General features: G+C 43.5%; 1 protein-coding gene across 1 annotated transcript; it reads right to left on the minus strand.

Annotated features, from left to right (window-relative positions):
- Positions 1-506: 506 nt before the first annotated feature.
- twsg1a (twisted gastrulation BMP signaling modulator 1a) lies at positions 507-14,578 on the minus strand. Its single transcript, XM_076745390.1, has 5 exons — positions 14,466-14,578; positions 13,445-13,604; positions 5,714-5,813; positions 1,982-2,242; positions 507-980 (listed from the first exon to the last, which is right to left on the minus strand). Exons 2-5 carry the CDS (start codon positions 13,568-13,570, stop codon positions 799-801), a joined length of 669 nt encoding a protein of 222 aa, XP_076601505.1. The 5' UTR covers positions 13,571-13,604; positions 14,466-14,578; the 3' UTR covers positions 507-798.
- Between the last annotated feature and the right edge of the window lie 1,701 nt (positions 14,579-16,279).

Below are 16,279 nucleotides of genomic sequence, written 5' to 3' on the forward strand. Positions count from 1 at the left end.
GCACCGTGTGCTCAAAACCCACAGCTGCAATGGCGAAATGAGGTCGTGATTCAATATCATAAAAAAGACAAACAAGGTCTCATTGTGCGTCTGGTACATTAGTCTGTGCAAACTGCTGTTGCATGCCAATTGGGAACAGAATCAGTGATAGGGCACCCTGCTGCCTTTTGAAAATGCACTGGCATTACAAAGAGCATTTGTGTGTGGCGGTGAGAGATTGGCATCAGTAAACGCTCCCTTTCCCCTCCGCTTGCATGAGACGGTCAGTGAGCACTGGAACACCTGTGGACCAGAATGGCATAATAACAACTTTGTTTCCCCAGGAAATGATGCGTTTCCTGACTCGGGCAACACTAGGCTCAGATTAGAGCAGGAGACGAGCAACCGGTTGGACAAACATTGGCTATTCCACTCATTCTATGCACTTTTCACACATCTTTTTAAGACAATACAGTAAAGTATGAAAAGTATTTTAAAATCAGACACATTTCCATAAAACAAAACAGTCCATGTCACCAAACTTTTCTTTATTTGGCATGAGACTGGGATTTAGCAGACCGTAATTGTAAAAATACATTATTCATATACACCTCTAGTAAAAAACACTATTGAAAACATATCTAAAAATATACAGTGAGACATAACAGCAGAATAAAAACAATTTGCAGGGGTAAAGGTGGGGTGTAGGGGGTATTTTACAAGGTAACTGAGGAACGCTAACACATAATTGTCATAGTTTCCTCTGCCCTCAGTCCTCTGGTATGGCCCAGACATTTGGTACCAATGTGTGCCCGCACGTCAGAAGAGACAGTTCATGCACTTCACGGCCTTGCTGCCGTAGTCCACACACTCAGGTCCGATGCACTGGCAGCAGGCGTTGTGAAACCAGCGGTACTTGGATCCTCCCATTGACTCACAGTATAGTTTACACTGACGGATAGACACGCAGTCGTCAAAGTAGACCACTGTGCACATGTTTTCTGAAATAAAAAGCACAGGCGAAGCAGAGGGCGTGAGTCACAGGTCCAGTAAACGTGGTCCAGAAAAAACAAGCAACATTTTAAAGTCATTACCTTTAACCCTCAATGTTCCTATTTTTACGACGGGGGTGAAATTCATTTGCTGCAACGAAGCATCACCCTTTGTTTTGGTGAGCTTAATGAGTGAACTGCTGGGCTCTGTGGGAACACTCTCATGATGAGTGTGTCTTTATAGCAAATAGGACCGGCTTAGAGGTGGACAGCCAAAACAGCCGCAAATGAAAATAAAGACATGGCAGCGGAGCAACACTTTCAACCCAGTTACAACTCCCTGAACTGCAGTTCTTTTTGGCATTTCAAAATGTGAAAGCCTGACCCAGCCTGAACTGGTCTGAAGACTTTGTAGTCTACTTCAGCTTTGGGTCGAGTCTGATTTTATTACCACGGGTCGTAGCGAGAGCCCATAAACGCAAATGAAAAATCTGACTGGACCTGACAGAACCAGACAGCTATGTAATAATAAAGCATGTGAGCAAAGCACGTTTTTTTCCTGATATAGTTAAACTTATTCAGAAACTTTATGAGTGAAGTGTATGTGGAGCAAGTTCTCTAAAGGGGATTAAAACCACCGAGAGGCAGCAAAGTCAAGTGGCTGACCACACTTTCCTGATCCAGGTCTATCAGAAACACCCGATGGTTTCCCTCCAGCAGGGCTGCAACTATCAATTACTGTTGATCACTGTTGTTTTATTACTCAATAACCTGTTTTAAGAATGCCGATCACAATATCACAGAGCCAAGAGTCAAAAACTCAAAGACAATTAATTAAATGTAGCAGAGCAAAAATACAATATTTCCCTCTGAAATGTAGCAAAGTGGAGGTATAAAGTAACATAAAATGAAAATACTTGTGTCTTTTTTGAAAGTTTTGGACTAAGTTCACACTGAAAAAGCAGATTTCAAACTTCCACAGATGAGGGACCAAACTGTTCGAGCGATACCTTGCGTGTCGTAGCTGGCGTGGATGCTGTTTCCAGGCACGGAGACGTTCTGGTGCTGGTTGTCGAGAGACTCCAGGAAGGACACCAGGTTCTCGTGATGGGAGAGCTCCTCGGCGACGGGGAAGGACACCACCATCATGTTGATCGGCGCGTCGCCTTCCGTGAGGGCGCGGAACAGCGAGGGGATCGGGCGGTGCAGCTCTTCCACGGTGCTCTTCGACGTGGCCGGAGAGTCGCTGTAGTTCTTGGGGTTACACATCCCTGATTGAAGAAGATGGATGAAGACATTAAAGGGTCAGGGTGCATCTTAAGAGAATTATCTGACATAACCAGGCTTTGCTGTCAACAGTGAATTTCTACCAAAGAAATAGTCCCTACGAGCCCTTTGTGGATTATTATTAGGAACTGTGACACTGTGCCTGCAAAGATTGAATTTCTATTCTGTTCAATACAATTGACAAAGCAAATTCCATTCAGCTCACTTGCATTGAGGTCAAATTTCCCCACAGCAGAAATACAACCACCTGAGACACCAACAAAAACTCTGCAGAAATGTCTTAATATTTAAAACGAAAAAAAAAAAAATCATATATAGTTTATTAATGAAACTGTTCAGCTGTATTTTCTGTAAATTCTATTTCGGTACTTTATCGTCCAAATGTTGTTTCAAGGCCTTCTCTACAATGCCAGCCATCAAATATCTTTCATTTAAATTCACTTCACACAAAAACAACTTTGAGACATTTAATCTGAAGAACGTAAACTCTTCTTCGCGTCATTAATTCACAGATATATTGGCCAGGACGTGTCGCTATAATCCTCGATGCTAATCACAGCCTTGACTGTGGTGGAGGCAGAAATCTCAGATCTTAAAACCTGGGGGAATAAAATCAAAACTATCCGCATGTCGAGATACAGCGAGTTTGTTTTTCTTTTGTGATTTGGGTGAACTGACCCCTTCAGCACACTGGCAGGGCAGCGAGTTTATTTGTAGATCATACTCAAAAAAGACAAGCTTAACAGTTAAATGGTTTCACACATGATTTCAGGGCAGTTTTGTAAAACCGCACGGCTGTCAAGAGTATCTTGTCTCAATTAAGGTCTTTTTAACACTTCATTTAATTTCCAAATACAGTAGTAATCACTTGACAAAGTCCCCACATCCTCAGATATGATCTTCCTCGCCCTTTGAATGAGTCAAAGTGAATTATAGCTAATGGGTAAATCATTTAATGGGGAACGGAGTTTGACAGAGGAATTGGATTACAAGCCAGTGCTCAAAGCTGAGCCAGAGCAGCTGGTTTAGATAAAGCATACACATGGGTCCTCCCTCTCTCCTCCTCCCCTCCTCTAAAATACAAACTGTCCTCTCCCCACCGCTCCTCCACTGGGCCGCTCTAACCACTCGCAGATACACACTTCAAAGTAGCCAGCGTTTGGCACAGTAACATGTTTGGAGTGGAAACTTACTTAAAGTGGTCATAAGGCTAGCGCTGCAAGAAAAAAAATAAAAACAGATAAATGAGAAATATACTCGCTTAAAGCTACAGGCCATCCTCTGTGTATTGTAAAACGGCCTGTCCAAGAGGAAAACTCCACCAGAACATCTGTGCAGCAGCAGCAGCAGCAGCAGCAGCAGCAGCAGCGAGTTCAGCGCTCTGTGTCAGATACTTGTATTTGTGTTCCACATGAAAGGGCTGTCGTCAAGCCTCCTTGTCAGCACGTACAGCAATATCTGTCTGTCAAAGCTGATCTGAGAGCCTACTGGTTTAAAATGGCCAGGCCAGAAGGGTTGCCCCCTCTCCCAAAGCACACCTGAGTCAGATAAAGGACCAAGTGCCCCTGGACCGGAACCTCCGCATGAAGTGACTGTTAACATGTCTCGTTGGAAAGTAAATCAAACGATGCAAAAGGAGCACAAAGAGAAGCTAAACAACTATGACGAGACACAAAGTGACTTCAGAGAGATGTAAAACAATGAGAAAAAGACACAAAACAATCAGAGGGAGATGCAAAATCACTACAAAGAGACTGAAATAACCACAATCAGATGCAAAACAGCCACACAGACACGCGAAACAACATGCAAAACAACCAGAAAGAGACGCAAAATGACCACAATGAGATGCAAAGTGACCAGAAAGAGACACACAACACTGTAAAAAAATGGGCACTAATAAGAAAGGCATAACAATTAAAAGGGAACAAAAAACAACCGCAACAGGATGGAAAATGACCACAAAGAGACAAAAATAAATAAATAAAAAATCACACTGGCCCCTTAAAAAAGAGGCATAACAACTAAAACTGAACCAAAAACAAACACAAAGAGACTCAAATTGACCATAATGAGATGCAAAGTGACCAGAAAGAGACACAAAACATGCAAAATGACACTAAGAAAAAACACTGAAAAGAAACACAGAATGACCACAGATTCGCAAAATTACCCACAAGGCCAGACGCAAAAAGACCCGAGAAATTAAACACAAATAAACTCAGAAGAGGAGTTTTTGTGTCCTGCTCCCATGTCTGTGTGCAGGGGTCTCATAAGCTAAGAACCAGGACACTTCTACTCATTTTACAAACACGTCTTCATGCTTTGAATCTGTGTCAGACGCCTCCTGTCAGAGGTGTCCGATCCCGCCCTGCTGGTTCGTTAACCAGCCAAATGTTTCCTTGTTAACAAACGCGGTCGTTTTGGATCTGGCTGGGAGTTTCACCCCCGCCGCACCTCGGCAGGAGGCCGAAAGTCAAAGTTCACTTGAGCGGGTCGGCCTCCTCGTCCCCTCTCTTTTCCGGCTTCTTCACGCTTTGATCTTCTGGAGTACCTCGCCACTTCCTGTCCACATGTGGAGGTGCTTCTCAGCAGTGACAATATTCCTTTAATTTCCTCTGCTGTCATAAGCGCGGCTCCTCTTGGCTCTGCTCTGCGTTAACCTCCACAGTGCTGCTCTTCAGAGGCACGGTCGGCGTCTGGCTCCACTCACCTCGCACTCGTCTTGTATCAGAGCAGCAGCACTCTGAGCAAACGGAGCGTCGGCCGTCGAGCGCGTTACAGCCACAGCCTCAGTTTTCACAGGGAGAAAGTGTTCTGCTGCAGATTAACACGACTGAGACTCAAGTGTCGCGTGTGTGGAGAGAGAATCATTTTAAACCCATATAATCCCACTATGATCAGTTACAGGGCTTCACTTCCTGTTATCTGTATTTAACTTATTCAACCGTGCATAATGACTTGTTTTTACATTGTTTATATTTTAGCTTTGGACGAGACCCTGTCGTGACATATAGGGGTCGGACCTCTAGCAGCCTCCTGAAGCCTTTTCAGACCCCTGATTGGCCAGCGTGGCTTTAGGATTTGGGTTATATGACCACCTGTTGATTTGGCTCTTTCCAGCGCTTCAATTGTGTTTTTGTGTTGGACAGAGATTTTATTTTAAAACAGTTCCTGTTCTTGAGAACAAAGCAGGAAAAGGTCTTGGAGATGTGACTTTAAACTGTGCCAGTCCGACACAAACCTAACATTTCAAACGGCGTCTTCGCTGGCAGACGTTCAGCTCAGCCGTGTGTCATGCTGACCTGCATGTTTGTACCTGCTAAGTCACTGTAAGTCCGTTTAAAACAGGAACGTGGGCTAAACCGTTAAGTTTTTCCAAGTCCAAAATTACATGCTGACTAACGGCGGTCAGCTTCGAGACATGGTGCTAATAAATGAGACGCTGCACTCACCCACGCAGTCGCAGCACTCTTCCCAAAGGTTCCCCAGGCAGAGCATGCACTCTTTACAGCACGAACAGTTCCCATCAGACGGACGACACTGGCACAGCTCCTGCAGGGCGCACACACACAGACACACACAACATTAAAGCATAAAACAGCATATTAAGCCTATTTAGGCTTTTAAATGAGGGTTATCCTTTGTGTTTTGGCTTTAGCTCCTTATTGTTTGGGGTTCCACAGATCGAACTGCAGTATCCGTCAAGATAATCATAATAACTGAACAATTTTTCACTTTTAAATGTTCCTTTCTTTTCTTCTGTCCTTGTGTTTTACAGCAAACCAAAGTAACACATCACTTGTGGCAGACTGAAACATGTCAAGCAGTTCAAAATCATGTTAACAAGCAATTATTCATCAAACTGGAAAAGTCATGAAGTAAAACAAACAACGTTAAGTGTGATGTTACGATGTGCAACATTAAAATTAAAGGCAATGCTTCAAATTACAGCCCCACAAAATACAGCACAGCCCGTCATAATCTACAGTTAGTCCTGGTACTATTTTTAGTAATACTACTACTACTAATAATAATAATAGAATAGGTACAGTATTTTTGAGTTCCTATGTTGTATTACCGTATTACCCAAGTTTTCATCATGTTTTCTTGTACCAACATGTATGTACTGTTATGTAACAGTGGATGTATGTACTGTTACGTACTGTAAAGGTACATCGTTAGTACAAATAATTATGCCATAAATCAGGAAGAGTTATGCCCTTCGATGCTTCCTCAGTCTTCTGTTGCTCCTGTCCCAACTTGTTCGAAACGTGTCGCTGCATCAGATTCAGAATAAGCAGATATTCACAGAAATCAATGAAGCAAAACATTAAATATACTGTGTTTGTGCCGTTGTACTGAGCTCACCAATGTCATTTTAATAAGACTGGAAAAAGCATCTGTCCATCACACATTAATATTAAAGGTCAATCTAAAAGCTCCGGCAGCGGCAGCATCAGAGTGAAAAAGCACACAGCAGACACAACGCAGCATGTAGACACGCTGTACAAACAGGAGACGTGCCATTAAATCATCAACAGCAGGTCTGCCTCATGTACAGTAACTATTACCAGACACATTACAAGACAACTGCACTCCACACGTGGCGAGCGCGGTATCTATCTGGTATCTATCTGGTATCTATCGAGGTACGTCAGCCCGTCTGCAGAACGCTGTGATACAAAATAAACCTCTGCTGTATTTCCATTCATGAACAAGGCAGGTCCCGACGGGTCAAAGGTCAAATCATTTTCATGAGTGGTTTCACACTGAGGCTCAGCAGACAGCAGGGGGATGTAACTAATCACTGCACTGAAGTACAAAGTTGAGGTACTTGTACTTAACTTATTTCCATTTTATGCTACTTTACACTTCTACTCCACAATACTTCAGCAGTACAGCATTAAATTAAAATTAGCTCCATCTTGATGTCATTCAGAAGCCGCTTTAAAATACCGATAACAAGTAAATAAAAATGAATGTAACGCTTTGACTGGAGCCACCTTGCATAACATTTTAAGAAAAAATAAAGACAAAAGAAGACCCCAGTTATCATAAACCAGAATGATCCTTTAAGTCAGGGATGAACAGACCCCATATGTTGCATAAGTATCTGCAACCAGCACTGAACTTATTAAAACGGACCTGATATCGACAATCTGATCCACATTAAAGACAGTTTCCAGAGTTTTCCAGTGAGTTTCATGCAGTGTGAGGAAAAGATGGCACTGAGTCGAGGTATTGGAAAAAGATGGATCTGTGTATTTCTACTTTAAGTCCTACTCAAGTCTCAGCTCAGACGTACTTAGCAGTTTTTCAACCTGTCAGCAAAACAAGGCAACATTTACAGGGTGCTTTGTGATGAAAAGAGAGGATGAACGGTAGGGAACTTCAGGCGTTTTAAGTGATTTCTCACAGTTTTTAAATGCAGATCTGGTTCACTGGGTTCGTTTTTGTATTGTGCTTCTCCATACGCAGGCTTGTCAACACAGGGAAAAAAAGCGCTCTTGCAGAAAATTTCTCATGTAGCTTTTTATAGACGGGAAGGTAATATTATTACAAGAGCTTCTGCAAACATCCAAAAACACGAAGCCTCTGCTGATCCCATAACTCTTCTGCAAACACTTAAAACCAAGAAAAAAACGCTTCATTCCTCAACTCCAGTTTGTCTCCGGGGGACACGGAGACAGTGAAGGAAACTAAAATGTGTAGGTGGGATTGAAAAGTGGGTGAGACTGCCAGAGGAGTTCCTCTTTCTCCCCCCTCTGCTCCCTCCTGACACAGAACAGGGAGCACATTCCTCTCAGTCAAGGTCAGCGCGATGAGGGAGGCAGAGGGAGGGAGAAGAAAACACCTGGAGAACAGAACATGGCTGCTGCTCCCCCCTCCGACAACACACTTTCCCCCTCCTTCCCTCCCTTTCTCCTCTGTTCCGTCTCTCCTCCCTCCCTCCTTTTTATACTCTTCTCCCGTCATGTTGCCTCACTCTTGCCTCCTTTTCTGTTTGTCTGTTTCTTTACCCTTTCTCTCCCCCCGCTGCTCCTTTATATCTTCGCGGAGGCCATCTCCTACACGTAAACAGTCCCAGCAATGATAAAAGACTCTCCAATGACTCACCAGTGAGGGATTGCAAAACCACACACAGTTCACTTAATCACCAGCCTCTCAATCCCCAAACCTCTGATCAAGATCTGATGCCATGAGTAATTATGACTCTCAAAGGTGGAATTATAAAAACTAAACAGCTGCCCCAGAGGAAAAACATGCAACTCATATTTCACAAATCAGATTTCTTTACTTTTAAAAGCCATTTCATGGTAATATAAGAGGCCGTAATGGACATGGAGCTGGAGCCAGAAGGTGGTTAGCTTCACTTAGCTTAGCATAGCGACTGGAAGCAGGGAGAAACTGCTTGCTTGGATCTCTCCAAAGTTAACATTCAAGCACCTCTGACCCTCTAAACAATGGGAAATATACACCTTCTTAGATGAGAAAACACCTCTCAGCTAGGAGGCGACAGCTTAGCATAAAGATTGGAAGCAGGGGGAACAGCTAGCCTAGCCTGACTCCATCCAAACCAGCACCCATAAAGCTCACTTATCAACATGTTATGCATTATTTGTTTAATCTGAACTCAAGCAAAGATGTACAAACTAAAATTTGTGGTTTTAGAGGGAGAGCGAGGAGGTTTAGCTTAGTGTAGCATTAGCACTAGTTAGCCTGGCCTGCAGTGACTTCCTGTTGTCTTAATATATGGAAAAACTGTTATACGTCAGTGAAAAATTACCTACTAAAAACTGCAAATGATCATTTTTACAATCACGTTAGTGTACGGGTTAAACAAACAACATATAATGTGTTAGTAAGTGAGTTTTACAGGTGCTGCTCGGCTAATTTTTGACAGAGCCTGGTTAGCAGTTTCCCTGTTTATGCTAGCTAAGCTAATTGTCTCTTAGCTTAGCGTGTAGACATGAGAGTGGTACCAATCCTCTAACTCTCATCAAGAAAGCAAATTAGTGCATTTCCCAAGATGTCAAACTACTCCTTAAAAGCAAATAGAGGAACGATGCAAACATAAATTAGTGGGTGTTCACTGAAATTTGTGAATTCTTTGGATTCTTGTCTGATGGCACCCCAAAGAAGATTTCACACAAAGCTAATGAAGTCATGAATCTTAATAACACACACAGAAAACTTGCAGAGGGACAAAGAGACATCAACTGCTCGAGCCTTTGAACAACTGGAGGCTGAAAAACGACATCCACGGTTTGATTTTGGCTGCAGACATTTGGTGCATGTCATTCCCCCCTCTCCCCTCTTTCCCTGTCAGCTTTCCAATGAAGACACAAGGCAACAATAATATTATAATCATTTATCAAGCGAAAACTGGCAAACGCTGTCTGCTTTGCTGCTTTTCTTTGTCTCAGAGTAAACTGACTCTCTTTGGCTTTTGGACTGTTGGTCGAACAACAGAAGTAATCAGAAGACGTCACCATTCTGACATTTTGCAGAATAACCTATCATAAAAACTACTGGACACGAGCCGTGACAATCAGTAGTTGCGACCCTCCAAACATCAATTTCCTCACTGAAATGGATGAGGTTATCTCGGCGGCTTGAACAGCTCTTACGAGGCTGCCTTTGCCTCTCAGGCGGAAACTGCTGCAATCAGTCAAAACTCAGCTGCAGCGAGACAAAAGGACTCTGGAGAGAAAGTGAACGTGTGCTGCCTCGTCCTGCCGAGCGACCGCTGCTGTGTGCTAACTTTGAAATCTGCTGCCACACCCTGCTAAACAGCCCGGCCTGCACAGAGCCGCAGGTCGTGAAGCTCGCCCAACTGTATATTTCCCTCAACCAACCTCCCCCCACAGACACACACACCTCCTCCTGACCTTAGCCTCCCCTCCCTCCTCCTCCTCCTCCTCCTCCTCCTCCTCCTCTCATGTTCTCCCACCCTCAGGGGTTTTGGGGAATTCAGACAAATGACTTGAGATGGCAGCAGAGCGTAAAAGCGAGCGTCGGACAGCAGATCCCACTAATCACTAGCAACATGGAGCTTCTACAGAGGAGCTATAAGCGGAACCGTTTCTCCTTCACGGCACACGCACCATCGCTCTCGCCTCTGACAGCTAGCGAGTTGGTGTCGGCGGGGTCGCGGAAGCTACAGAGCTTTGTTGTCCCGGCTGATGATTCATCAGGCGAAATAAGCCACCTGGAAGCAAAAGAGCAGGAGCAGAGCCACAAATGTTCACAGGAGGTTCAGATTTTGCAAAGTGAGCGCAGGAGGAACAGAAGTTTGTGGTTTGGTAGCAACAAGTTTGTGCCTAAAAATGCTTTAAAACACAGGCTGGAGTCTAAAAAGGGCCACTGGAGGCTTTACTGCCTGTGAAGACACGAGAAGTCTGGAGTATTATGTACTTTTCTTAAATCTTTAGCTTGAAAAACTATTTTAATAATCAATTGATTTAATAATTTATCAAGCAAAAATTCCATAGTCGTTGCATTCAATTGTTTTTTAATGTGACGTTTTCACCTGAATATTTTTGGGTTTTGTGTTATTGATCCGACGTGAAATTTGAAAACGTCACCTCTGCCTCTGAGAAATTGATCAATTGATCAAGTGTGAAAATAATTGAGAGATTAATCAATAATTTAATAAGCCATTAGTTGCTTGTGCATGTCGTGTTTGAGCAGCAGGTGTTACTCAAAGTCACATTTAGAAAGAGGAATTTTAGTTTTTGTTCTCGATGCAAAGAAAAGTTCAGAAAATTCAAAGCTTCCTTTGTAATTTGCGCTATTGTGTTTCTACAGTTATAAACTGAATTATCTATTGTCTCTTGTCTGCATGCCTTTGGTTTGTTTTTGATGGTTTCTGCTTTTAGAGTTAAATTTAACTGAATCTTTGCTTTGTTCATGGCTGCTGCAAGGTGAGTTTCCCTTGAAGCAACAAAAGATTTAGTAAAGGTTTACTTGGACAGAACAAGGCTGAATGACCAACCAAAGTGGGCAACTGTCCAGGAGCCGGAGACCCCTGAGGACCCAGATTCACTGGGGGCCAATAAGTTTTAGGTAAATTACTGCATATTTATGAAGGAATCTGAACCAGGAAACTGAGGCAGAACCTGCAGTGTTGGCTAATTTTGTGGCCCTTTTAGGCCACAAAAAAGCGACTTCATGTGGTTCAAATTAGGGCTGCGACTGGCAATTACTTGAATGATTGATTAGTCTGTTGTTGTTTTTTCTATTTTATAATTTGCTTGTTAAAATACATCAGAAAATAGTGAAAAATGTTGGTCACAATTTCCCAGAGCTCAAAGTGACGAACTGCTTGTTTTCTCTGACAAACAGTCCAAAACCCAAAGGGATTCAGTTTCTAATGTTTTATCAAAGAAAATCTTTTCAAATCTGTACATTACAAAGGAGTAAACATCTGGAGAAAATTAAGAGTCAAAATTGCTGCATATAAACTTTCTGTTGATTGTGGTGTCTTAGAGGATTAGCAGTAAATACTAATCAGTTCTTTTCTAGACTGAGACTTCAACAAATGCTAAAAAGGCAAAAATCAATCCTTAAAAAGTCGTTATCACTCTGTCAGTGGATTCAATCAATCGACCGACTGTTTCAGCTCTAGTAAAGGGTTGTGCCGTCTATTCTTCGTCCGCTCTGACTCTTATCGACGCCTCCTTTCCAAACAAAAACATCTATTTGCAGACAAAGCTCAACTTCCTGTGACTGACCTCAGCTGCCTGCAGCAGCTACCTGCAGCTCACTCACACAGGTGAAACGTCCACTGAGGTTAAACACAGTACTTTACAGATGTTAATGGGAGAGGCAGGGCCACTAAACACACACACACACACACACACAGGACAGAGGACAGGCAGCAGCTCAAATCTGACTTGACAGGAGGTGGAAAGACAGGCCAACACTCCTCTTGATTTTTTCCCTCAAAACAACAAGAACGAATGACAGAATGCGTCTCAACTCCGGGGTCCCGCCCCTCCGCCCCTCACCCGCCGGGCTTCAGCCGCCACGGAAAAAGTGACACAAAGGAAGTGATGCCAGAAAGTCAACAGAAGTCAAAAGTCAGAGGGTTTGATGTGAAAATAAAAAAGCGAGTCTTCACATAAATCAGACCGAGCGAGCCATTTCAGCCACTGGCCAAAAACATCACGACCTGGAAGTGACCTGCAGGCGTCGTGCAGGTAGAGAACAGGTGTGCACGCAGCCGCGCAGTTAGACTCACATCTCTGCTCCTCTGCTGCTCGCCTTCCTTGCAGACCTCGCTTGGCTTATCGAAGGAATGTATCTGCATTCTTCACAACAGATTCCAGCTTTGTTCTCCGGTCCAGATCCGCATCAGGACACGGGTCGATTTCAACTTGAATTTGGCTACTGCTGGATTTGTTTTCTTTTTTTTTTTTATCGTGAAGTATTTGCACGAAACCGAGCCGCATTAACAACAGCTGAGACACATTTTCTTTAGCCACCCGTCGAAGGAATGCTACTGCACATTTTGAGTCTCTCCTGGCAGTTTAATGCTCATTTAAACTGTATTAAAAACAAGTTAGGTTCTGACTGCTCTGCTGCGCTCCGAAACTGAACCGAGTCCGGCTGCAGACGGCATTTAATTTGTGTTCTTGTCAGGAGAAACAACAGTCTCTGTTTACACAAAACAGATGTAACCCTGGAGGATAAAAAGCTTGAACTTGGCTGCACTCGCATAGAAATTTCCAACTTTAATCAGCAGAAAAGCTCGGCTGAGTTCAGCACGCATAAGATTAGATTATCTGTCTGCAACCATAAAGTCACCTCAGCGCGGTGGAGCTCGTTTGTGAGCGGTGATGTGGAGATTTCTGGGCACATTTTTAAAAGAATCGTGGGATTTCTGATGATGCAAACCACATTTTCATGTAGTTCCATTGTTGTTTGACACTGACAAACAGAACTCCACAGATTATATTACAAATTTAAAGTATGGAAAGTAATATCTGCTAGTAAGGCTGGTTAGTTTTACAGATCAGTTGATTGCTTTGACTGTGAGTCAGAAAATCAGCGCAGCCACGGTTCAGAAGGGGAAGGATGAGCTGTTCATGGAAAAACTGTTGTGCAAATCCAACATTCAGCATCTAGCGCTCTCAGAGAAAGTGTGGACAGAGTGTGGAGACCTTGGTGTCCTTTACCTGGATGAGACACTTGCTGACGTCGCTCGCGCACAGGGCTTTGTTGCAGCCGGAGGTCAGAGACAGCCCTGACAGGAGGAAGAGGAGAGCGGCGGCGGCGGGGAGGATCAGCTCACCAGGCCTCATCCTGACGGCTCACCAGCACGGCACTGGAAAACACCTACATCAACACGAGACACGGGACCTCAGACACCAGGCAAAGACAAGCAAACAAACGTTCATCACTGACATTCCACAAGAGGAAGGGTGAGGAGCTGCATAACAGGACATAAAAGACACACTTTGAATATGTAAACCAGCAGAGAGGCTTTCCTCACACTGAGCTGGAGCCTCATCAGGTCTCAGCTGTAAAAATGATCTGTTTCTCTTTACAGTTTGAACTAAACGATAATGATGAATAAAGCGTTTCTTCTTATATTCTTTTGTGTGCTTCATGCAGTACAGGAGATCCGAAATCAACATTTTAGTGCTTAAACTCACACATCAGAGCTAGAAAGTGACGCAAAGAGGAGATTTTAAATGTGTAAGAAATACAGTGAAAATCACAGCTTTGTCCTGCACAACCAGAACAAACTTTGCAAGAATCACATTTCTAAAAAGGGCCTGCGTCACATTTCATTCAAAGCCAGCTCTCACTCACGTTACTGTGGAATAACAACACACACACACACACACACACACACACACACACACACACACACACACATCTGGCAACATCAGCTTCCTTCACCTATTTTTTTTTTTTTTTTTTTTTTTTTTTAGTCAAAGCACAGCACATTAACACACCGTCTAATATCGCCACTCTGCCTTTACACTTCTCCTCTTTGCTGCACATTGTTCCATTTCATGACGGGGAGAGAACATGTGAGGAACATTAGCTCCCTCAGTCATGAAGGCGTTTCTTCACCTCTTTCTGCGCTCATCGCTAACGCCAAAACTTTGTTTCACTCGCGCGCAGCTACAAGAGAATCGAGCGCAGAAAACAGCGAAACAAAACAGACGGAAGAAGCTTCAAACTCACCACAACGCTGTTGACGAGTTCACGACTTTTCTTCTTGGGAGGGAGTGCGGCTGTTTTCTCTTTGAACTTCTCCAGGATGGTGTTCTGCCGCCGCTCAAGTGTCCACTGTGTCCAGAGGGCGTCAGTCTCTCCGCAGCAAAAAGCGACAGGCAGTCGGGCGCCTTAAAGGCACACACTCCATTTTCTACCCAACGTCTGCGGAGCCAAACACCGGGCCTCAGGTCACACACACACCGGCTCAGTGTCTTCAGGGTAACGGGCATGAATGATCCGCCTCACCGCACCATAAACACAACCAAGACATTACATTTACGGTTGCGCCTCGCCGGAGTCGCGTGCGTAAAAGTCCTGTGCGTAAAATCTCCGTTTATCTCTTTTTAGCCCAAACTCCGGCCATTGCTCGGCTGTCCCGGTGGCCTGTGTTTGGCTTCTTTTACACAAGTAAATCTCTTCTCTGAAGGCCACCCCCACTCCATTAAACAGCCCTTTGTCTGTGCCCTTATCAGCGGCCTTGTGAGTGCGCTCATTAGGTGAGAAAGGGCGATTCGGAAGCTGTGAAGCTGCTCAGGCTTCCCGCTGAGGAGCGTCCCTGCGCTCATTTGTAGCAACCCTGCAGAACTGCTCTGATGGGCCATTTGACTCCACAGGTGTTTACACGTGTTTTCCCGAGGCTTCATCAAACCCACAACAGGCCCCACTTCCAGCCTGTAGGGCAGGAAAGTCAGCGGGGAACACACACACCTTCAAAGTAAATGTGAGCCAAGAAGAAGATGCCAAATCACTTAAACATGACCAAAATTATCATTGTATCTAAAACAACCTGAGTCATGACGCTAAGAGGAAGTATGAGTCACGTGTTCAATGTGATGGTTGTGGGTTAAAATGAGCTGTTTGAGGGGAAAGTGACTCAGTTTTACTCGCTCTAATTACACTGACACTGGTTTATCAAGTTCACTTTCAGTCACTTCGGAGGCTTTGTCTTGTACTGACGTGTGTTTATCATATTTAGTCTGACCCTGTTGATGTAAACGGGAGTTTGTATGTATGTGTCTCAATTTACCACTGGTGCAAGAAGTATTTTACTCACACAATCACCAATTAAAGAAAATTTTGAAGTCAAAGTTAAAGTACTTGAATAAGCTTTTGCCGGATTAAATTTATCTTCCATATTACTGATGCAATAATTCGTAATTTGATATTATTTAAGTGCTCAACTCAAATTCCTCTTCATTTACAGAAGTGAGATGAAATTAATCTTCTGCTACGAACAAATGCAAATTCATAGATTCTGGACTTATCAATGAGGAAGGAGATTTTCTTTTTAGGAATTTTTAACAAACTTTTTTTTTTTTTTTTTTACCTCTTTGTAGAAAAACTATCACACAAACAGACACAAATCATTCTTCCAATCAGAGTAATTTTATATGTTTTAAAACATGTCTGGAGTGAGACCCTTAAATATATATTCATATATTATATGATGGTAGATATATTAGTTTTGTTGGAAAGTGAAACGACAGTCAGAGCCTCTCCCTGCTGTCTGTAAGTACATAAACCATATGCCAAAACAATGAAAAGCTGCTGAAAATGTTTGACCTGCATGAATGCAGCCTCACTACACACTGGAGGCTGCAGCAGTGCTTTATTTTCTGAGTGGCTTTGTTTCACTTAACCTGCATCAGTCTGAGAAGTTATCCACAACCATCTAATCCCAACATCAAGTTGACTGGACGTGCAGTGCTGCGTGCAGCGACATCTACTGGCTGAGGACAATCCTGCATTCTGCAATCTGAAAAAGAAAGCTTATTGCAGTT

This window comes from Chaetodon auriga, chromosome 12, assembly GCF_051107435.1.
Source record: "Chaetodon auriga isolate fChaAug3 chromosome 12, fChaAug3.hap1, whole genome shotgun sequence".
NCBI classification, from domain to species: Eukaryota; Metazoa; Chordata; class Actinopteri; order Chaetodontiformes; family Chaetodontidae; genus Chaetodon; species Chaetodon auriga.

Coding starts and splice junctions, on each gene's coding strand:
- twsg1a (XM_076745390.1), bottom strand. CDS start 13,570: ATGAGGCCTGGTGAGCTGATCCTCCCCGCCGCCGCCGCTCTCCTCTTC. Junction 5,814..13,444: donor TCAGCAAGTGTCTCATCCAG/GTAAAGGACACC, acceptor TGCGCCCTGCAG/GAGCTGTGCCAGTGTCGTCC. Junction 981..1,981: donor CGCCAGCTACGACACGCAAG/GTATCGCTCGAA, acceptor TTTTTATTTCAG/AAAACATGTGCACAGTGGTC.